The 23,341-nt window shown below is 39.3% G+C and overlaps 1 protein-coding gene across 1 annotated transcript; it reads right to left on the reverse strand.

Moving 5' to 3' along the window:
• Positions 1 to 11,938: 11,938 nt before the first annotated feature.
• LOC130458467 (endogenous retrovirus group K member 6 Env polyprotein-like) lies at positions 11,939 to 22,792 on the reverse strand. Its single transcript, XM_056824278.1, has 2 exons — positions 20,435 to 22,792; positions 11,939 to 15,634 (listed from the first exon to the last, which is right to left on the reverse strand). Exon 2 carries the CDS (start codon positions 15,629 to 15,631, stop codon positions 13,634 to 13,636), a length of 1,998 nt encoding a protein of 665 aa, XP_056680256.1. The 5' UTR covers positions 15,632 to 15,634; positions 20,435 to 22,792; the 3' UTR covers positions 11,939 to 13,633.
• Positions 22,793 to 23,341: the final 549 nt, after the last annotated feature.

The raw sequence follows: 23,341 nt of genomic DNA on the forward strand, positions 1-23,341 counted from the left end.
CTAGTGAGAAAGATTTTCAAAGGTAGTTAGAATGACTTGACAGTTTTTAGTTCCTGAACCTGGAGTTTGTGACAGGGCCTATGGAATCAGAAACATGTTGGGAGATTCTACAAATGACTGGAACAGGGTAGGAAAAGTCATCTGCATTAGGATCTATGTCCTGATCCAGGAGTGTAGACCCAAGAGCTCTAAGCTGGGAGAATGCTTGAGTCTACTCTTCTTTAATCTTTTGATTTTTTGTTTTGACATCATATACATTTCTCAATATATCCTTCCTATCCCCTATGGGAAAAAACATTAATTTCAACAAAATATTTATTTTAAAAATATAAATGCTTTATATATTATATATATTTAATACATTTATTTATTATTATTTTATTTTATATGGATTATTATATGTTATTGCATAATATATTATATTATCTATATGTTTAGATATATTAATAAATCAATATATTAAATAGCATTTAAGATCAGATAATAAAATATTAGTACTAAATTTATATTTACTATAGAGATCTAGTTATATATTTTTAAATATTTTTTAAAAATAAAGCAGTTCTATGAAACTAAACAATATATTGAGCATGCTGGACAGCGCATCTGACATTCTAAGTCCAGAGTCCTCTACCTTTGCAGTGAAGAAAAGGAAGGTATGTTTTTTTCAACTCTTCTCTGGGATCATTATAATTACATACTCTAATAGAGAGATACTTGAGGGTGTCTATTGAATGTTACTAGATGACTAATGAATCAAGTTTTTCTTACCCTCTTCCCAGTTTTCCTCCCTCTTCAAAAGCCTTTCAGCTTCCCCTCCCCCTTTCCCTTCAAGTCACTCAGGGTAAACTTTGAGATTTAGAGGAAATACTCTTTTCTCTTGATTTCTCAAGTAAGGGTTTATTTGGGGAAAACTGGACAAGGGTAGAGGATAAGGTAAGAGGGATGGGGTTCCCTATTCTCTACAATGAGGGTTAGGAGATATTGGGGAAATGGCAATCAGTCACTAGTAGGGACAGTCAGGGGGATAAAAGGACAAATATTTTTCTTCTTTCTTCTTTTTCTTCTAACCAGCCAGATAAATATCAGTCAGTCAGCAAAAGCTTCAGGTTCTTCACCATCAGTCACAAGCAGCCAAAAGCTTAGTTCACAAGCCTCTCCCCTAGCTCAAGAAGCCAAAAGGGGGTCCAGTTCAGAAGCTTCTCAGTCCAGTTCAGCCTGGCTTGGCTCCAACTGTCTTTGCCAGGCCTTTTGATTGACAGCTCTTCTGTCCTCAGCTTTCTGTCTTGCATGCATGTCTCCTCAACAACACTGTTTAGTTTAATTTTTAAAAAATGTTTTCCATTTACGTTATTGTAGTCGTTGGGTATAGTGCTTTTCATGTTCTATTTCCTTATCTCCATCAGTTGTTATGTTTTCCCATACTTCTTTACCAGACATTTATTAAAAGCACCAACTCTGAATTTGTTATATTTGTTATTTCTTTAAAAATTTTAAAAATTTTTCCCCAGATTGTATGGAAATACAATTTTAAATATTTTTGTTTTCTGACATTTTGTGAGCCAAGCTCCCTCCCTCCCTCCCATCCCTCCCTCCCATCCCTGCCTCCCTCCTCAAGAAGATAGGTTAATATGATATAGGCTATGCATACATTATCACATAATCTAGATTTTCATGTTCATTATGTTGGGAAAGAGGGCATATATCACTTACACTGAAGAAAATTTAATGGAGAAGAATAGTATGCCTCAATCTGCATTCAGATTTCATCAGTTCCTTCTATGGTAATGGATAGCTTTTCTCATCAAGAATGTTTTATTTCTTCTTCTAACACATTAATATTTCCTTATATTCATGTACCCACAATTTGTTTATCCATTTCATATCCAATGAGTATCTACTTTGTTTCTTGCTTTTTGTCACAAAAATCATTGCCATGAATCTTTTGTATATAGGCTTTTTTTTCCTTTCATTTCCTTGAGGGGTGTATACCCATGCAAGATATGTGTATATGCACTCTCCAAGTATATAGACCCAGTTCGAGGGTAGCATGGATAGAAATAATTTGAGGTCTGAGCAAATTTGTTGCCTATAGGACTGGTATTCTAGAGAGTGTGGTGAAAGGGGTAAGGTAGCTTCATATTGGGACACTTGAGGGAGTTGTTGGGATAGGAATAAGGGAGTGAGCAGTGAGGGAGAGTTTGAATCATGATAGCAAGGGGTTCAGAATCACTGGGTTAGGGAGGGGAGGGGAGGGCTTTTTTTTCATTAATTTCATTTCATTAATCATTAATAAATGCAGGTGATAGGCTATTAACTAATGGTTTTTGCCTCTGAGTAGCATCTTCTCAGGACATTAGGTAGCTGGAGCAGAAGATCAGGGCAGGAGATAATGGAATGGTATTTCTCTCCTGTCCCTTTAGGTAGGCCTAGGGGACAGATGGATGGATGGAGCAGGAAAAAGCCAGCCTGTCCCCAGTCCTCCAGAGCCAATCAGCCCACAACCAGGCATGGTTTCTCTCTCCTAGCAGGCAGGAAGTCAGCTGAGGACACCATCATGTGGTGGAATTACATCTCTTCATGTTGTTTGTGTTAAAGTGTTTGATAATGCAAGCGTAGATTAGAGTTGTAATGAGTATTGGAGTCAACTCGTTCATCTCCACTCACTGTGATTTTTTCAGATGAAAGAACTGAGACAGAAAGGTTCAGATTCTTTGACCACTTATTGATCTTGATTGTGCATATTTACATTTGTTCCCTTATAATCATAAGATCAAAAATATTAAAATTAAAGGGACCTCTAAGGCTGGCCCTTTGAGATTAGTGCTTCTGCAATGGCAATCAGATGTTTAATTTTTTATTTATTTTTTAAAAATAAGTGCATTGGTGCCTTTTGTTTTTATATCGGTTATTTCCGCCCATATTTTCCTTATTCCCATTTCCAGCATTTGACACCCATAGTCCCTCACATCTATGCTGAAAGGAAGTTTCATTATGAAATGTTTCAATAGAAACTACCAACACTGGGGAATTTTAACCCCAGGACTGAGGCCTTTCAGCGGTGGTTTAATGGCAGCAGATTACAGGCTCCTTTCTAAAGAGAATAGGAACTGGTTGAGCAAGTGATTGAAAATGACTGACAAGTAATCCAGTATAGGGCTCAAAAAGTAAGAGAAAGGAGCCAAGTGCTTGATGATTGAAAAGGTATGCTTCCTTTCATGTGCACTAGATTCTTTTTTTTAACCCCCAGGATCCCCATGATCCCAACTGCTGGCAGGACCAGCCTGTTACATGTGCATTTTTATTTTTATCTAGTTTTATCTTTATTTTAATAACAAATTCACACAGGAATTTTTCAAAATTATATGATTCGTGTTGTCCCCCTCCTGGAGTTAACAAGCAATTCCAACTGGGTTATTATACATGTATTATCTACATGTGCATTTTGAAACAATGACTAGAAACACTGCAAAATCTTACTATCGCTAATAATTACTTAGACATACCTAGTGACAGTGCAGTGTAAAAATAGACTTGAATTCAGGACTCCAATCCCCAGAATCCTTTGCTCCACTTCCCCAGAGTGCTTTGTAATCACACTGAATTCTCGCCTGGGCGAGAGAACACAAATGATTATTTAAAGTTCTCCGCCTACTGAGGGGTCTTTTGGACTTCCATTGTGGAGGAGAGGTGGCTCTTTTCATAATGTAGGTGAGGTTATATCTAGGCCTCTCTGTGGCCTAGACATGTGTTTTCTTATCCTGTATTTTCTTTAATCCTTAATCTTTAATAAACCTCATAAAAAATATAATACTCCTTGCAGAAACTAATTTCTACCTGCCTCAGTTTCCCTAAATTTTAATCTTTACAGCAGGTAGATGAAGAAGACCTCAGGGGACAGATTGTCCTTTTTTGGGACATGCTCAGAATCGCTTCCTTCTGAAGCAATCAATACTGAAGCTTCTTTACAGTAAAGTTTGAAATATGCATTTCCTTTGGCATTTTACTTGGATTTTGTAACAAAATGGTCAATTAGTATTCCAATAATAATGTATTAACTTCTCACTAAATTATAACTAACTATACAATGTATTAAAACATATTGTAACTATGAAAATATTGTAACTAAATTATTATAATTTATTAATACTAACTATAATAATCCCATAGTAATTTAGTATCTCAGTAAATCAAAAAGGTATTGAATGAGCAATTTTCATGGGCAGGACTGAAAGAACATAAAGGAAGCATAAAAGTCCTTGACTTCTAACACATTTTCCATAACTAATTGGCTTCATAAGAGAAAAAACAAAATGAAGGAGCAGCGTATTTTAGAGTGTTTGCTATTAGTGAAGAGCTAACATGTGAGATTCAGTCCATAAGTATGGTAGGAATTTAGAGAAAATTATAAAATCATAGAATCTCTGAGTCAGAAAAGACCTTCATTAGTCCAACCCAAGGGGATGGCTATGGGCAAAATTAGTCAAGGAAGACTTCCATGGAAGAAGTAGGACTTGTTCTGTCAGAGATTGCCAATAGTTATGAGAAAAACATGGAAGTTAAATAATAACTCACTATATTACTGCATAATTGATGCAATTGGATTTGAAACAAAATCTAGTTGAGAATCAGACTGAAATTGTTTTATTTGATTTTTACAAATTTGTACATACATGCTAGAATGGGATTTGAGGGATTTTGTATTCATACTAAGAATATCGTAACTCCAGGCTCAAGTCTTTCTGGGACTGTTATAGTTCTTATCAAGGCAACCTCAGTAAAAAGAATTCTTAACCTGAATCACATCTAGGAACACAGAGCCAAACAATTGTGTGTCAGACTCTGAGGCTTCCTATGGATTGTATAAATGATTTAGAATATGGATCGTGTGTGTGTGTTGTGTGTGTAAAGGATATACTAAGGTGTAGGTTTATCTGGGAAATTATATAGAAAAAAAGCAAGGTGGCTAACCCTGGGAGAGAGTTGAAGGATGTGAAAATAAATAGAGTAAAGACCATTTTGCTTCTTGGATATTAGGCATTTATTGTGGCTTTATGGCTTTATTTTGGCAAATTAAAACTACAAAAGCAGTTGAATATTTTCAAATTAGTGAAACTAAAATTTTGGTAAACTTTCATTAGTGATAGAAGGGTACCATTGTTACACAGTCTAAGAAATACATTTAGTCTTGTTTAATTAGGATATTAATTTTCTTAATTAAATAGCTATACTTAAAATTGACTATCAGAGATTATTCTTTTAGACTATAATTTTAAAAGAAGTAAATACATGCATATAGTTTTGGTACTCTTCTCACTTATATTTAATATTCTTTTTCAATGAATCTTCTATCTTAAAGTCAAATGCCTTGCTTAGTGTTTTGTCCTCAACTATCTTTTTTTCCCCTTAAAAAAAATCCCTTGCCTTTCATCTTAGAATCAATTCTGTGTACTGGCTCCAAGGCAGAAGAGTGATAAGGGCTAGGCAATAGGGGTTAATCGACTTGTCCAGGGTCACACAGCTAGGAAGTGTCTGAGGTCAAATTTGAACCCAAGACCTCCTGTCTGTGGGCTTGGTTCTCAATCCACTGAGCCACCCAGCTGCCCTCTTGTACTTAACTTTCAATTTGACTTGAAATTTTAACTGAGCTACATTCCTTTATAAAAATACTCTTTCAAAAAAAATTCTGAAATTGTTAAACATGAGTTAACATGAACATTTTCAGAACAACAGAAAAAGATAATTCTATATAATACCATGAATCTGTTATATACAATATGCTTTAAAAAAAGAAAAAAACCATATAAATCTACCAAGTTAGTTTTAAAGTTGCCATGCTTGTGTTTCTTCCTGAACTTCCTTTTCTTCGTGCATTAAAAAAATATTTCAATGATCATTTTCTCCCTTTTTCTTTTTTTTTGCATAATTATCACTAAGCCAAAAACTAAAACAAAAGCAAATCCCAGCAAACTCCCCCTTGTAACAAATAAGCATAATCAAGTAAAAAAAAAATCCACACAGTAGTTATTTCTAAAAATGTATGTCTCATTCTTCACTAGTCTATCACTTCTGTGTAAGAAAATGGGTAGCACACTTCATCATCTGTCCTCTGGAATTCTGACTGGCAATTGCACTGCCCTTCACCAGATCAATGTTCCATAACTCCCCTTTTCAGCCAAACTCCTAGAAAAAGTTGCCCACATTCTTTCCCTTCATTTCCTCTTCTTTCACTCACTCCTCCAAACTCTTTGTAATCTTGCTTCTGATCGCATCACTTAACTGAAGCTGCTTTCTCCAAAGGTATTAGTGATTTGCCAAATCTCATGCTCTTTTCTCAGGCCAAATCCTTGATTTATCTGTTGCATTTGGCTGCTGACCACTCTATCACTTGGCTACTATCTCCTTTTTGGTTTTGTATGATCCTACTTTCTTCCGGTTCTCCTACCTGTCTGTCCCACACGTTTTCAGTCTCTTTTGCTGAGACACCATTTACATCATGCTCCCAAATGGTGGATTCTGTCTACCTTCCCCCTCAACCCTCTTTAGGTAATCCCTTCAGATCTCATAAGCTTATCACTAAAGCTTATTAAAGATTAATAGAGCAATAAGTACAAAATAAGCCCTTAAAAATTAACAGGGTTTCTACAAAATAACAAAATATAAGAGGAAAAAATATAAATGGAAATCATATTGCAAATAATTACAAAGTACATAAAATATCTGAGGATCAATTTACTAAAGCACAAAAAATGTGTTTAGCTTCAACTACAAAATAACCTTTAAAGAAATGTGAGTATTTGCTGCTCATGACTGGGCTATGCCAATATAATAAAAATTATAATAAAAGTTATACTTTTAATGCTGTACTAATCAAATTATCAAAGGCATACTTTGTAAAACATGATAAAATAACAAAATTCATTTGAAAAAATAAAAATCTGGAACATTATAGAAAATGATGGAAAGGGATATAGAGGAAGATGAAATTGCACTTCCAGATTTCCAACTATTTTATGAACCCGTAGGCATTGAAACCATCTTGTATTGATTAAAAAATAGAAAGATAGATCAATGGAACAAACCATACAAGGGAGAATCAGAAACAATGGAACCCAAATAATCCAGTGCATCAAAACCAGAAAACATAAATTACTTAGGAAAGAATTCTCTTTTTGATTAAAAAAAAACTTCAGAAAACCATAAAACTGTCAGAAATTAGGCCTAAAGTTATACTTCATACCATATTTCCCAATTCACTCTAAATTAATATGTGACTTTAACTATTAAAAAAAATTTGAAGAGTTAGGGGCAGCTGGGTGTCTCAGTGGATTGAGAGTCAGACCTAGAGACGGGAAGTCCTAGGTTCAAATCTGGCCTCAGACACTTCCCAGCTGTGTGACCCTGGGCAAGTCACTTAACCCCCATTGCCTAGCTCTGACCGCTCTTCTGCCTTGGAGTCAATGCACAGTATTGACTCCAAAACAGAAGGTAAGGGTTTAATTAGAAAAAAAATTTGAAGAGTAGCAGAGCATATACCATTCTCACAAGTTTAAATAGGTAAGGTATTTTAAAACAAATTAGAGATAGAGACAATTACAAGATAAAATAGTTAACTTTAATTATAAGAAACTGAAAAGCTGCACACAAAAAAAAATACAGAAACAAAAAACTAAGTTAAGATTGGAAAAGTTCTAATGGGAAAAAATCTGTATTAGCTTTTTCTGATAAGATAGGATTCAAGATACATAATTAACATATGTACACACAATATATGTTTTTTATATATATACATATATATATACCTACAAATATCTATCTCCAAGTAATGAGAAATGCAAATCAAAGCAATGTCAAAGTGTCACCTAGCAACATCCAAATAAGTCAAGATGACCAAAGATGTCAATGTTGAAGGGGTTGTAGGTGGTGAGGGGAGCACCATAGTGCATAGTTGGTAGAGTAGTGAATCAGTAGAGCAATTTTTGAAAACTGGGAAAGATGCAAATAAAATGATTAAAATGTGCATACCTTTTGACCCTGAGCTTTCATTACTAATCTTATACTATCTCAAGGTATAAGTCTCTCAGCACTGAATATGTTATTCTAGAGTTAAAAAGACAAATACTCAACAGGATAGTTCTAGTTGCAATAGGGTTCCTTTTATTAGCATAGTATAGTTTTGGTTTGTCAGTAATTATGAGAATCCAGAGGTGAAGAAAACACATCCAGACAATTAGATATGCAAATCACAATCAAAATAATAATAGAGGACCAGATTTTCTGCAGTAACTTAAAATGAAAAAGATTTCTAGATAGTGGGATCTGTTCTCATTAAAGTCGAGATAATAACTCTTGCAAATTATACAAAAGAGCTCGGGTTTTATTTCTGTGTGCTGACAATAGCTTTCAGTAGGGTAATAATGCTTGATAGCAGTAGGGTTCAGGAGGAAAGGCTCAAAGAACATGTCCTAAATATGATTAAAGAAGAAAAAGACCCATTTAAACAAGTTTTGGTAAGCCATTTGGTGTTTGTGAAAGTAATGGGGATAATACCTCATACTGGGTACATTTTGCAACACATCCTTTTGTAGTAACATGATATTTAAAAACTAATGTAAGATTACTACAAATATTAATTGAGCTGCCATGCAAAGACATAATGAATCTTAATTTGTTCTCAAGATACATAGTACAAATGACTGAAAAGCATTAGACCAGGGCTCTGGAACTCTAGACAATTCAACTCTGGACAAGTCATTTCCCTTGCCTAGGTCTTCGTTTCCTCACCTTTGAAATGAAGGGGTTGGAGTAGTCATTTCTAGCTTTAACATGCTATGATTGTATTAAAAGTTACTTCCCTCCTTTAGCTCACTTTGGTGTACTTTCACTTCGAATGACCTATGAGTTCATGAAGAAGAGGGGGTGGCTCCCTTCACTAATATGGACCAAACCCTCAGGGGTCACAGCTACTGAAGACACATGAAAGAAAACTCTCACTACTGAAGTCCTTTTACTAACCAATGGCTCAATATCAGAAAGAGATATGGTTTTACCAATGGAAATTACATTAAAGATGTAGTACTATCTGGCATACTGAAGAAACCCTACAGACCACTGGACCTCCACATTATCTGTATGGGGAATCTGGAAGATCTGAGTTCAAATGTGGATTCAGAAACTTATTGTATGACTCTGAGCAAGTCACTTAATCCCTGACTCAGTTTCCTCTTCTGAAAAATGAGAATAATACCATCTACCTCCTAGGATTGCAGTGAAGATAAACTGAGATAACTTATTTTAATTAATTAAGTCAACTTAGAACATTATTACTTGGTTACAAGAATTATATTCTTTCCCTCCCTCCCCTCCCCCCATCCCTTCCTGTAGCCAATGCACAATTCCACTCGGTATTGCATATGTCCTTAATCACAACCTATTTCCATGTTGATGTTTGCACTAGAATGATAGTCTATATCCCCAGCCATATCCTCTCAACCCATGTAATCAAGCAGTTGTTTTTCTTCTGTGTTTCTCTTCTTTCCTCTGAATGTGGATAGTGTTCTTTCTCATAGATCCCTCCAGGTTGTTCTGGAACACTGCATTGCCACTAATGGAGAAGTCCATTACATTCAATTGTACTACAGTGTATCAGTTTCTGTGTACAATGTTCTCCAGGTTCTGCTCCTTTCCCTCTGCATCAATTCTAGTGTTTTCAGTAGGAATGGGTATTGCATTTGTTAGATTTAAAATAGTTTTGAGCGTTAAATAGTTGTAGATAAGAGAGTGGGAGCCATAAACTGTGATAATTAAAATGTTTGGGAGCAAGGGAAATATATATATCAATTATGACCGCTGAAATATGTTTTCTACTGTGTCTTGGTTTTATATAAATATAAGATGGTCGCCAGGGAATATATTCCCAATTTATGAATATGCCCAAGCCAACTGGGTTTTATAGAGAAATTTAATTTATAATACACTGATTAATCAATAGAAAAAGAGAGAAAGTAAGAAAGGAATAAGAATGAATAAATCAGTCAGTTGGTTTTATCACTCACCCAAGATCTCTCTAGGTAAGGCTTCTCATGCCAACCTCAGGCTCCACCTTCAAGAGAGCCTCCTTTCAAGAAATGTTTCCAGAGAATTCTCCTCCTTCAGAGCCAACCTTCTCTCCTGGTCCTCCAACAGAGCAACCTCCTCAGTCCTCCTTCAGAGCCACCTTGCTCAGAGCAAAACCTCTCAGAGCAAAAAACTCTCCTCCCTCTGTCCTCAGACCCCGCTATCTTTAAGGAAACCATCTAAGTTCCCTCCCCTCAGTTCTCACACCTACCAATCACTGTCGATGTCTCCCCTGTGCCAATGGTGGCTCTAGTTTAACCCAGGACCACCCAGAGGTCTATTGAACATGTCTGTTGAAGGTCATATTCTCAAATAATTAAATCTTGATCTTTGCTGCAGCCCTTCCTAAATCCTGTTACTCTAAGTAGGGTGGAGATTGTATTTTCCAAGACCTGGTTCTGTCATTCCAAGTATCTCTATCTATATATCCAAGTATCTGTATCAATTCTAAAATCAATCATGACTCAAAGAACTTCCTGTTCTATGCTTAAGCATAGGTCAAAACCCTTTCCATTGTTTAGCAAAAGGTTTCTGTCCTAAAGGAGTCTTAAGTAGGGAGGAGAAGGATCCTCCCATGCCAAGGGGTTTCACATTCCAATAGAGTTCTTACTATCAGTAGGAAATTTTTTCCAGTATGAGATTTCCCACTGGGGAAATTTCCAACATTCATAAGTCTAAGAAATTTTAAGGTTTACACATTTTATCAAAGGCTTTTTCTGCATCTATTGAGATAATCATGTGATTTTTGTTGGTTTGCTTGTTGATATGGTCAATGATGTGGATGGTTTTCCTAATATTGAACCATCCTTGCATTCCTGGTATAAATCCTACTCAGTGGTAGTGAATTACCCTAACGATCACTTGCTGGAGTCTTTTTGCTAGTATCCTATTTAAGATTTTTACATCTATATTCATTATGGAGATTGGTCTGTAGTTTTCTTTCTCTGTTTTTGACCTGCCTGGCTTTGGAATCAGTCCCATATTTGTGTTGTTAAAGGAATTTGGTATGACTCAATTTTCCTTATTCTGTCAAATAGTTTGTACAATATTGGGATTAGTTATTCTTTGAATGTTTAATAGAATTCATTTGTGAATCCATCTGGTCCTGGGGATTTTTTCTTAGGGAGTTCTTTGATGGCTTGTTAAATTTCTTTTATTGATATGGGGTTGTTTAGGTAGGCTATTTCTTCCTCTGTTAGTCTAGGCAATTAATATTTTTGTAAATATTCATCCATATCACCTAGATTGCCATATTTATTGCCATGTAATTGGGTATAATAATTTTTAATGATTGCCTTAATTTCCTCTTCATTAGAGTGAAGTCTCCCTTTTCATCTTGGATACTGTCAATTTGATTTTCTTTTTTCCTTTAATTAGATTTACCAGTACTTTGTCTATTTTATTTGTTTTTATCAAAGTACCAGTTTCTAGTCTTATTTATTAAATCAATAGTTCTTTGACTTTCAATTTTATTAATTTCCCCTTTGATTTTTAGGATCTCTAATTTAGTCTTAATCTGAGGATTTTTACTTTGTTCACTTTGTTTTTTAATGTGCATGCCCAATTGTTTGACCTTTGCCCTCCCTAATTTGTTAATATATGAACTCAAGGACATAAATTTCTCCCTAGTACTGCTTTGGCTGCATCCCACCAATTCTGAAAGGATGTCTCATCATTGTCATTTTTGCAACCTCCCGGCCTGCAAGAGGCTGCAATGGGGGGAAGAATTTGAGAGGATAGAGATAGAGAAGAGATTTTTACCCGCGAAGGGCGTGAACGGGCCGACTTTAGAGATGTGAGTAACCGAGTCAGTAGACGGATATTATTTGTATGAGCCACAGCTAAGCTCCGACCACTGGGTGTGAATATTCAGGCTGAAACCACCCAATGATCCTCTTTTAACACCGTACCGGTCAGAGGATAAAGCTAGTGCAGATGGAAAGGAGACTAGGAACTACAAGAGGTAGATAATGCTAGATAGCATTAGGAGAAAGAGAGGAAGTAAGGCAGGCCTGGACTAATGACCAGGCCTTAGTAAGGCAGGCCTGGTCTAAGGACCAGGCCTTAGTAAGAAAGATAGAGAAGAGGGACAGGGGAGAAGTTGCTACTTGCCAGACCCGGGAATCCTGAACCAGTGGGCGGAGCTTAGAGGAGCTGGTTTATTTATAGTCATGCCAGCTCAATACATATTGAACAGTTATATGATACCTCAATACATATGGATGAGTTATCTGGGGTACCCCTATTGGATAATACAACCTATGACAAGGTGAAGGTGGGGTTTTACTCCTCAGGTGAGTGGGACACAGGAAAGCAAGGTTTCGCGCCTAAACTTCAGCCATGCTGGCAATAAAGTTCATTGCCATGCACATAATGGCCATGTGCTCACTCACATTCCTTGCTTCCCCACAACGTCTATGGGCTGGGCTGCTACATCTCCCCCTTTTTGTTTGACACACAAATGAATAGAGTAATATCAAAATGTAACTCAACACACGCTAAATATAAACACACTGGTGCACAATCATAACAATTCACAGTGAGAAAATCAAACCCGATTATAAAACTCAAATATAAAAATCAAGTGTGAACCTTTTTTCTATCTATGTGCTTAACAAAATAATTATATAAAATATAAAATGTCAAAGAGAAAAATAATTTCCATAACACTGATCCTGGTTTCATGAGGTAGAAGTTCTCCGTCTGACAAGATAGGTGCTTCAGTTAACTACGTCACTCTTCACCAGTCAGAACCATGAGAAGTTGTCAGATCTCATCATGATTAGCACAATTGACCTCCTCTGGACCCGAAGGATAAATGCTTTCCTTCTCTTGAACTGATTCTGCATCTTTGGGATCTATTCGCTCTCACTGCCAGATGCCTGCCACCTAAGAAACTGGTTGGAAGGACGATGCCAGGACCTCCAGTGACTGAGGGCGTCAGTGCACTATGTCTCTGCATTCCCCAACCTCAAGCATCCATTTCACATGGAAAATGCATCACCGTGGCTTAGGCTGTCTGGTATTCATCATGATTCCCGTTGCATGCAATCAGACATCACTCTCCAGAATGGTCAACTGAAAATTAACAATTTCTGTCATGTTCTCATGCTTACTGACCGTAAGGTGACTGTAATTCTAGAAATCTTGGCACCTTCATAATTCTGGATCAGAGCATTAACAGTACCTTCTTTATACTTAAAGTTCTGGCCTTAATAGTGCAAAAGAAAAAATCAAGGTTGATCAATCAAGAGTGACTTTAAAAAGTGTCCTCTAAAATATAAATACTGATCTTAGAGCAAAATACTGATCTCTGTAAGATTTCTTAGAAATACTGATCTCTATGAGATTCCTCTCCCTTTTCTTTTGGATTGTGTGGTGGGAGAGATTCCTTTAAAGAAAAAACATCCTCTCTGAACAATTCAGGAGGGACAGACGTGTGACATAGCAAACATGCCTTCACCTTCTCAGTATATATCAAAGATTGGAATGTAAAGTATCATGATACTCTGGTCTTTCATAAAACGGTTGTGTTCAATTCAACATTTTCAGGCACCAATTGCCTAGTGTGATAAGACCGTGCCAATTCTGGCAGTATGCCTCGAATGTAGGCTCTGTTTTTACAGCTTCTGCTGCAAAGTATAATCAAACCAATAGCCAATAATATGAATAAAATGATAGTACCAATGCTGGTTAAATTAGCTCTACCAAACCAATTTTGGGGATCTAGGGAAGATAAAGTTGCTTCCCAATTTGCAGCTATATTTGCAGCTTCATTCTCATATACAATTTGGTCTAATTTGTTGATCTGCTGTTGCAACTTAATAATGTCCAAGGTGCTGTTATGACTTCCCCAAGCACCCTTGATGTGCTGAACGACCAGTTGCCATTCATATGACACATTATCATATGGCAACGGAGTAATACAATAACCCGTTTGATTGTAATGACAGGGATAAGTAATCCTTGTGTGTAAAGCTTCAACCTCTTTACCTAACCAAAACACAGCATCTTTTAAACTGTCCAGCTCATCTCTGTAAGCTAAGTCAATACTCTGCTGAGTGTGCCATAATTTGGAAGAGTTAGACACCACTTCCTGTATGAACTCATGGTTCTGGATAGAGGAAGTTAATGCCAATGTTGCCGTGGTTAGTGATGTGATCATGGCAATTACTGAGACTACGGCTCCTACAAGTGCAAAGACCATTCTCTTGGACCTATGTATAACCATGTTAAATGCCTTTTGAACAATGTGCACAGTAGGCGTAGATGCCCACGTCTCTGTCAAGTTGACAGGTACCCACATTAAAGGTGGATGATACATGATAGCAACATATGAATCTTGGTGTTTAGGACTAAGACATTGATGTAGTCGGCATTTTGTGCAGTTGATCTCATATAGACCTTTGTCATTTTTAAAAATTCGAAGGTTGTTACCTACTAGCATTACATAAGGAGCAAAAACACATGCTGTGACATTGATGTGACTGTCATACTCAAGATCAAGTCCTGAGTTCTTCACCTTGACCTTAAACTTGTATATCGGCTGCGTGGCAGCCACTATCTTCCACTGTGTGTTCTGTATAGGACCTGCTTCAATAGCAAGTCTAGAACCAGCCATGTCTACTTCTAGTAAGTCCTCAATTTTCTGAAAATTCTGACATGGCATGTGCCATTTCTCATAGTCAGTGTATTTGTCTAACCGTGTCAGTTGTTCAGAGCGACCACAACGTAACCTGGGTGCCCAATTGTAAATGTTAAAGTCTGTGGTTGCCGGCATCTTAACCTTTCTGGGAACTCGGACAGAACAATCTGTCCATGGCAACTCCTTTTGTACCGTACCTATCTGATTTGGACATAGGTACTTGTTAGCAGGGTGTTTAGGTTGGAACGTCTTACGTGCTAACTCATCTCCCATTCCTATCACACCCATGCCAACCCCTACATAACTGTTGTCAGTGGCGTTTTTGACAATCCACGCTTGATGTCTGCGTGGTACACAGAAAGAATTACCAATAAACGAATTTCTAAAAGACATACAAAATGGAGGATACACAGTAGATCCTGAATAATTGTACAGAGCCCCTTCAGACTCTAGAGGAACACGTTTGGCTAGAATAGGGTGTGGTAGCCAGTCCGTGTTGTTAACATATACCAGAGGGGGCTTGTCCATCCAAGTTAACATTCTCAAAATAGGAGGTTTGGGCACGATGGACCAGTAGACTTCAGCATGACAGATGTTCAGCAAAGTCAAAATAGTGAATGCCATCAGAGTAAATGTAATGTCAGTGTTCAGAGTGCGTGCATTCACCAGTGTTGCCTTCGATCCCGGTGCCCTGCGCTTGACCATCAGGTAGCTGACTGGAGACAGCAGCGATGCTCGTCTGCTTCTCGTCCTGGTCTCGGGCAGCCGGTGCGGTGCTAGACTGGTGAGCCTGTTCCTCTGCTCCCCTTGCATCTGGAAGCGGTCCCTTCCACGGTTTGAGATGCTTACTGGGAGTCCAGATCTCTCCATTATCTGTGGAAACACAAGCATATCCTCGACCCATCGTTATTAGCCTGTTCGGACCTCTGTAATCCTTGTCTCCTGGCAATCTCCAAAAAACCCAGGGCTGCTGCACCGTGTCCATTGTATCATGACACTCAAAATGCGTCTGCATAGGTGTAGCATTCAGCCCTTCTGGGATGGAGAAATGATTGAGAGTTAAAAGTACTATCCTTAACAGTTTGTTAGGGATAATAGGTTTGGGTTTAGAGATGTCACCTTCATAAATTGTCAGGTACTCTCCTTTTTGTTTTTGTGTCTGGTTCTTGAGAGTCCTGTTAGCTCTCTCCACTATTGCTTGACCAGTGGAGTTACCTGGAATTCCAGTTTTGTGGTTTATATTCCACAGTTTGCAAAATTCTGCAAACCTTTTGCTGGTATATGCAGTACCATTGTCAGTTTTTATCTGACTTGGAATGCCCAAATGCGCAAATGCTTCCAGCAAGTGTGCAATGACATGAGAAACTTTTTCTCCCGTTTGTGCCGTGGCCCATATGACCCTTGAGTATGTGTCAATTATCACATGCACATACTTCCACCTTCCAAAAGGAGCATATTGAGTCACGTCCATTGAGTCCTCGTGGATTAGCTCCTGAGGGAAGAGGTGTAGAGGAGAACTGGGCACACGAGCTGCATTGCTGGATTATCTCCTGTGCCTGTCTTTTAGTAATGTCAAATTGGCATTTGAGAGATTTTGCATTTTGGTGCAATAAAGAATGTGATCTAACTGCATCTTGAAAAGCAGATGCCACTAAGGTATCCACCTTAGCGTTTCCCTCCGAGAGAGGACCAGGGAGGTTAGTATGTGAACGAATATGTGTTATAAAAAATTTGTTCTGCCTCTGCCATATCACCATCTGGGTGGTACGGAACAAGAGATATAACTCCTCATCAGGTACAGGTTTAATCTTTGCTGTTTCCAGCGAATTAACCAAATTAACCACATATAATGAATCACAGATTATATTACAAGCTTGTACTACATCCCTTAGCACACTGCGAACTGCAGCTAATTCAGCTTTTTGTGGAGAGCCATAAGTAGTGTCTAATAACATTGTACTATCCTGGACTACAGCTCCTGCTCTCCCATGTTTTGATGCATCTGTAAAAACGTTCACAGCATCTACAAGAGGATGCATGGATGTCATTCTTGGAAAAATAATAGGAGTCAATTTTACAAACTGCAGTATCTTATTAGCAGGAATGTGATTATCTATCTGTCCTGTATAATCGGCAAAAGCAATTTGCCATGGCAAAGACTGTGCAAATAAATTCTGAACTTGCTCTCTAGTTATAGGCACATGAATTGTACTAGGATCTATGCCAGTTAATTGTCTTGCCCTTTTTCTGATCTGAGTTATCAGCAAAATGATAAGTTCTAGATAGCTAGTGAGGGATTTAGTTTGTTGATTGGCTAAGTGAATCCATTCTATGATGTGTTGATCCTGATGTAAAGCACCTGTGGGAGTATACCTGGTCTGTAGAACAGACGCTATTAAAGGTAATGATGGATCAATTCTATACACTCTGGCTTTTGATACCGCTTCTTCCACTACCTTTAACTCCTCCTCCGCTTTGGGAGACAGTGTTCTAGGGGATGTTAAAGCAGCATCTCCCTTTAAGGTGGCATACAGGTGTTCTAACTGTCCTGCAGAGATTTTTAGAAAAGGTCTGAGCCAATTAATATCACCTAATAACTTCTGGAAATCATTCAACGTATTCAGGGAATCTCTACGAATCTCAATTTTCTGTGGACGGATCTCTTGATCATACACTAGTGTTCCTAGGTACTTGTAAGGGGGCGTGGTTTGAATCTTTTCCTTAGAGATCACCAGATTCGCCGCCCTTAACGCTTTGGTGGCGTCTGCGAGCAATATCTCCACTTCGCCACTAGATGGCGCTGCTAACAGAATATCATCTACATATTGAATTATGTGGTAATTCCCGTGTTCAAGTCTAACCTTTTCTAATGCATGTGCTACATATTTCTGACATAAACAGCTGCTTACACGCATGCCTTGTGGAAGGCACAGCCATTCGAATCTTTTGAAAGGAGTACCATAATTTATTGAGGGTACAGAAAATGCAAATCTGTGACAATCTTGTGGGGACAGGCGGATATTGAAAAAACAATCCTTCAAATCTATAACTATCAGCTTCCAGTTTATGGGAATCGGACCCGGGGAAGGTAATCCCGGTTGCCTTGTCCCCATGTCCATTAGCTGTTCATTGATCTTCCTAAGATCATGGACTAGCCTCCACTTCCCTGCCTTCTTTGGCACCAGAAAAATCGGGGTGTTCCAGGGACTGTTTGATTCTCGTATGTGACCTAATCTCAATTGTTCCTGTATTATGGCCTCTAAATGTACTAATTTCTCCTTAGATATAGGCCATTGGTTAATCCAAATGGGTTTGGAACTTAACCATGTGATAGGGTCGGCAAATAGTGGGGCGACGCTAGCCGCACCCACAAATTCCGTGTGCAGTCTGTCCGATGTAGTCAATGTTATGTTCATTGCGGACATCACCTCTCTGCCCCACAGAGATTGGGCAATATCTAGTACATAAGGTTTAAATATACCTCTATGTCCTTCACTATCAGACCACGATAAAGTATTCGCTGATTGGAGAATGTGCTCAGGAGTGCCTATGCCTATTAACTTCTGGTGAGGTTCAATGACTTCCCATGACTCTGGCCAATCCGTAGCAGAGATCACCGAGATGTCTGCTCCAGAGTCCAGGATGCCAGAGATAACCCTGTCTACTACAAACAAAGACATTACCATCCTATCCTGAGTCACTTTTTGAGACCAAAACAATCCATGGGCTGTGGAGTCAAGGCTGCTTTTTTGAAGCTTGCTCTTTAGAGAGAAATCAGCCTCAGGGAATATGGTCAAGTAAGCTAGATTGGTGTCCTTTGAAATGCAAAATGCTGGCTCTGCAGCAGCCAGGATGTGGAGCCCATTGGTCTCCTTATCCTGAAACAATGTGGGAAAGATTTCTAAACCCTTTGCAATGAGGTCAGGGTCGCCTAGTATTAACCCTTTAGCACCTTGAGGTACTGGGAAACGAAAGCTAGCTGGAATCCAAGTAGGTTCTGAGTTCTCTTTCAATACTATGCTTTCGGTTGCTATAATAGGGAAACGAAAAGAATACCTCATGGTCCTGCCCTGATTTGCTCCTGGGCTCAAGGCTGGCCCGAAGTCTAGTTTAACTGGGTGTTAGATCCTGTGTTGGGAAGACTTCGCTTATTGCTAGCTCTGCACTCAGAAGCCCAGTGCCTGCCCTTTCTGCATTTGGGGCAGATACCTGGAGTCTTTCCTGGTCTTCTATTTGGACATGCTTTACGATAGTGACCTTTCCTGCCGCATGCATGGCAATGCCCTGTGAGCATTCCCTGCTGCTCACTCACTGTTAAAACAGTTCGTGTCTCACCCATGCCTATGTCTTGGCAGGCTCTTAAAAAATCTGTCAGGGTCCCTGTAGCTTTAATGGGAGCTAAAGCTGTCCTGGCCTGTTCATTAGCATTTAAAAAAGCAAGGTCCCGAATGAGAACCTTGGCTGCATCTTCGTGAGGGATATGTCTGCGGACTTCTGTACTGAGCCTATCCACAAAGTCAGCAAAAGATTCGTTCTGCTTTTGGATAATCTCTGTATACAAGCGCTCTGAATCCTTCCCGGGTAGGGCTCTCCATGCCTTAGTGGCCGCGCTGGCTATCTGGTTAAAAATCTGCTCTGTGGCTGCGATTTGCCTAGCAATTGGTTCGAATTCTCCTTGCCCTACCAATTGTTCAAAGGGCACATTGATTCCTGCCTGCCTGTTCTCGGAGGCCTGCAGGGAACATAGATCATGGAATTTCAGTTTCCAGGTCAAATAGTCACCTCCGCTGAGGGCGGACTCGGCTGCCAGGTACCAGTCAGCCGGCGTGAGTGTCTGTTGAGCCAGGTTACTGAGGAGCGCTAGTGTGAATGGCGCGATTGCCCCGTTTTTTACTACGCTGCTTCTGAGCATTTTCAAGACCTTACAGTCTATGGGCTTATGCTGGGCAATGCGTCTGTTGGCATCCTCAGGGTCCTCTATATATCTGACTGGGAAAGCAGAAATGCCCTCCTTGCCCTTTTGAGTAGGCGTGATCGGCTCATTCCTGGGTGAATAAAGCTTAGAAACTTCAGGTGAGCAAGGTGGGGGTGGGGAGGCCACGAGGGAGACTCGTGAAGCCAACCCGTAGTCTGGTGGTGGAGTGGGAGGGGGAGGGGTCAGAGTGTCTAAGGAAGGATATAGCTTTGGAGTTGCAAATGACTCTTTTGTTTTACTCCTCTTCCAGCTATAGCCTGGGGCCTCTGGCGGATCCCTAGACCACTCTGAACACTCTCCTTCCCTTCCCCCATCAGTCTCCTCAGGAGCAGTGCCTTTGAAATCCTGCTTTTTTAATTCCTGAGTCTGTGGAAATTCCTTCTCCCCTGCAGTATAGGTACTAGTAGCTAAATCCTCTAGAATGGTTCTGATAATTGACCAGGTGTTAAATACCGTCTTCCTGACTCTGTTACCTTCCTTTTGATAGTCCTTTAAAGACTGTCCGATTAGGTCCCATTGCGCAACTTCTAGCGTCCCCTTGGCTGGGAAGGCTGGGAAAGCCTTTTGAATCACCTGTAGCAAGGCTTTGATCTGCGCTTTGGAGACCTTCCTACCTCCCTGTTCCACTAACGACATGAGGAGTCGTATATAGCCTGCGTGGGAGGAAATATTCAAACCCATCTCTGAGACCAACTCACCTTCCTTTTTCCAGACCTGAAGGGAATCGTCTTTTGGCTTCGTTCACGCGAGCCTGAAGAATTCCTTCACGTGTTGGGGCGCGCCCTCCCAAACCGCTGTGAGAAATAAAGGTAGAATGCCACGAGAGTGCTAGGAGTGGGCCTTAAGCACGTCTGGGCGCCAGAATGCAACCTCCCGGCCTGCAAGAGGCTGCAATGGGGGGAAGAATTTGAGAGGATAGAGATAGAGAAGAGATTTTTACCCGCGAAGGGCGTGAACGGGCCGACTTTAGAGATGTGAGTAACCGAGTCAGTAGACGGATATTATTTGTATGAGCCACAGCTAAGCTCCGACCACTGGGTGTGAATATTCAGGCTGAAACCACCCAATGATCCTCTTTTAACACCGTACCGGTCAGAGGATAAAGCTAGTGCAGATGGAAAGGAGACTAGGAACTACAAGAGGTAGATAATGCTAGATAGCATTAGGAGAAAGAGAGGAAGTAAGGCAGGCCTGGACTAATGACCAGGCCTTAGTAAGGCAGGCCTGGTCTAAGGACCAGGCCTTAGTAAGAAAGATAGAGAAGAGGGACAGGGGAGAAGTTGCTACTTGCCAGACCCGGGAATCCTGAACCAGTGGGCGGAGCTTAGAGGAGCTGGTTTATTTATAGTCATGCCAGCTCAATACATATTGAACAGTTATATGATACCTCAATACATATGGATGAGTTATCTGGGGTACCCCTATTGGATAATACAACCTATGACAAGGTGAAGGTGGGGTTTTACTCCTCAGGTGAGTGGGACACAGGAAAGCAAGGTTTCGCGCCTAAACTTCAGCCATGCTGGCAATAAAGTTCATTGCCATGCACATAATGGCCATGTGCTCACTCACATTCCTTGCTTCCCCACAACGTCTATGGGCTGGGCTGCTACAATTTTCTTCAATGAAATTATTGTTTCTATGATTTGTTCTCTAAGTAACTGATTTGGGAGAATTGTATAGTTTAATTTCCAATTAATTTTTGATTTGCCTCTCCATGTACCCTTACTAATTATTATTTTCATTGCATTGTGGTCTCAGAAGGTTGCATTTATTATTTCTGCCCTTTTGCACTTATTTGCAATGTTTTTATGCCCTAGTGCTTGGTCAGTCTTTGTGAATGTACCATGTGCTGCTGAAAAGAAGGTGTAGTCCTTCTTGTCCCTATTTATTTTTCTCCACTTATCTACTAACTCTAATTTTTCCAAGATTTCATTCATTTCATTCACTTCTCTTACCTCTTTCTTATTTATTTTTTGGTTTGATTTATCTAGTTCTGATAGAGGAAGGTTCAGATCTCCCACTAGTATAGTTTTTCTATCTATTTCATCCTTGAGCTCCACTAATTTCTCCTTTCAAAATTTGAATGCTATGCCATTTGGTGCATACATGTTGAGTACTGATATTTCCTCATTGTCTATACTGCCTTTTATCAGGATGTAATTACCTTCCCTATCTCTTTTGACTATATCTATTTTTACTTTGGCTTTTTCAGATATCATGATTGTGACTCCTGCCTTCTTTTTATCAATTGATGCCCAATAGTTTTGGCTCCATCCTCTTACTTTTACCCTGTGCATGTCTACCTTCCTCATGTGTGTTTCATTGTGAATTTTAAAAGTCTCCATCTTGGTCTAGCACCCAAAAATTGTGCACACCCACACTACACGGGCATGTGCTAGTCAATGACAAATCAGAAATAACTAACTGCCCACCTGGGCTGTCCTAAGCCAAGCTAGAGCCACCATTGGCACTTGTGAGGCACAGGAAATGAGGTAGGGAACAGCCTCTGGAATTCGCGCACTTCCTGTGGAGAGAGCTAGACGGCAGTTCGTGTTAGAAGCTTGAACAGAGAAGAGGCCCGCAGACAGCTTCCCTTCAGATAAGTCACGTGAGTCAAGGACTAATTCCTTCCACCTTGGCCTTTAGGCCTAAACTCCCTCTGCCTTGGTCAGAGGTTGAGTAACCCCTTTTCCCTTTTCTCCTCTCTCCTTCTCTCCCTCTCCTTTTCCCTACTCCCATTGTGATTAAACCTCCATAAACTCCATTCTGACTTGAGTGTTTCATTTTAGGAATTTCATAAGTAAATTCCTTGGCGGCCATTGTTCAATATTATAACAATCTTAAAAGGTGAAAAATTCAAGCACAACAGTAGACAGCATGTGATAAGGGTTTGGTTTCTAATTAACTCTGCTATTTGTTTCTATTTCATGGGTGAGTTCATTCCATTCACATTCAGAGTTATGATTACCAGCTGTGTATTTCCCAGAATTTTGATTTCCACTCCTAGTCCTGCCCTTTCTTCTTTCACTATTTCCTTCTACACCAGTGTTTTGTTTTTTATCAGTCCCCCTAATTCCCACCCTTATTTTGCTTCATTTTCTACCCCCCTCCCTTCTTATTCCCCTCTTATTTTCTTTACGGTCTTTTTAAACTACCCCCCCATCCTTTCCCTCCCTTGTATTGCTTCCCTCTCCCTCTGTTTGTTTCCCTTCTACTTCCGTATAGGGCACAAATCAATTCTCTGCCCCAATGTACTTGATTGCTCTCCCCTCTTTGAGTCAATTTCAATGCAGGTAAGAATTGAGTCTTTCCTATCTCCAACCTCTTTACCCTATCAGGATATTGATGTTCTTCCCCCAACCCCCTCCCGCCATGTGCTTCTTTGTGACATATAAATTTACCCCATTTTGTTTCTTTTCCCATTTCTCTTAGTATTAACCTTTTTATTTAGCTCTAGTTATATATATATATGTGTGTGTATATATATGTATATATATATATATTTATGCAATCAAATCTCTATATACATATTTATGTCTTGGCATTTCATCCTATATAGTTTTTCACTGTTCCCTCTAAGTATAATTCTTCTAGCTACCCAG

The sequence above is a fragment of the Monodelphis domestica genome, chromosome 3 (genome assembly GCF_027887165.1).
Source record: "Monodelphis domestica isolate mMonDom1 chromosome 3, mMonDom1.pri, whole genome shotgun sequence".
NCBI lineage: Eukaryota > Metazoa > Chordata > Mammalia > Didelphimorphia > Didelphidae > Monodelphis > Monodelphis domestica.

What these genes read in the sequence shown, in the direction of transcription:
- LOC130458467 (XM_056824278.1), bottom strand. Translation starts at nt 15,631, where the DNA reads ATGGAGAGATCTGGACTCCCAGTAAGCATCTCAAACCGTGGAAGGGAC.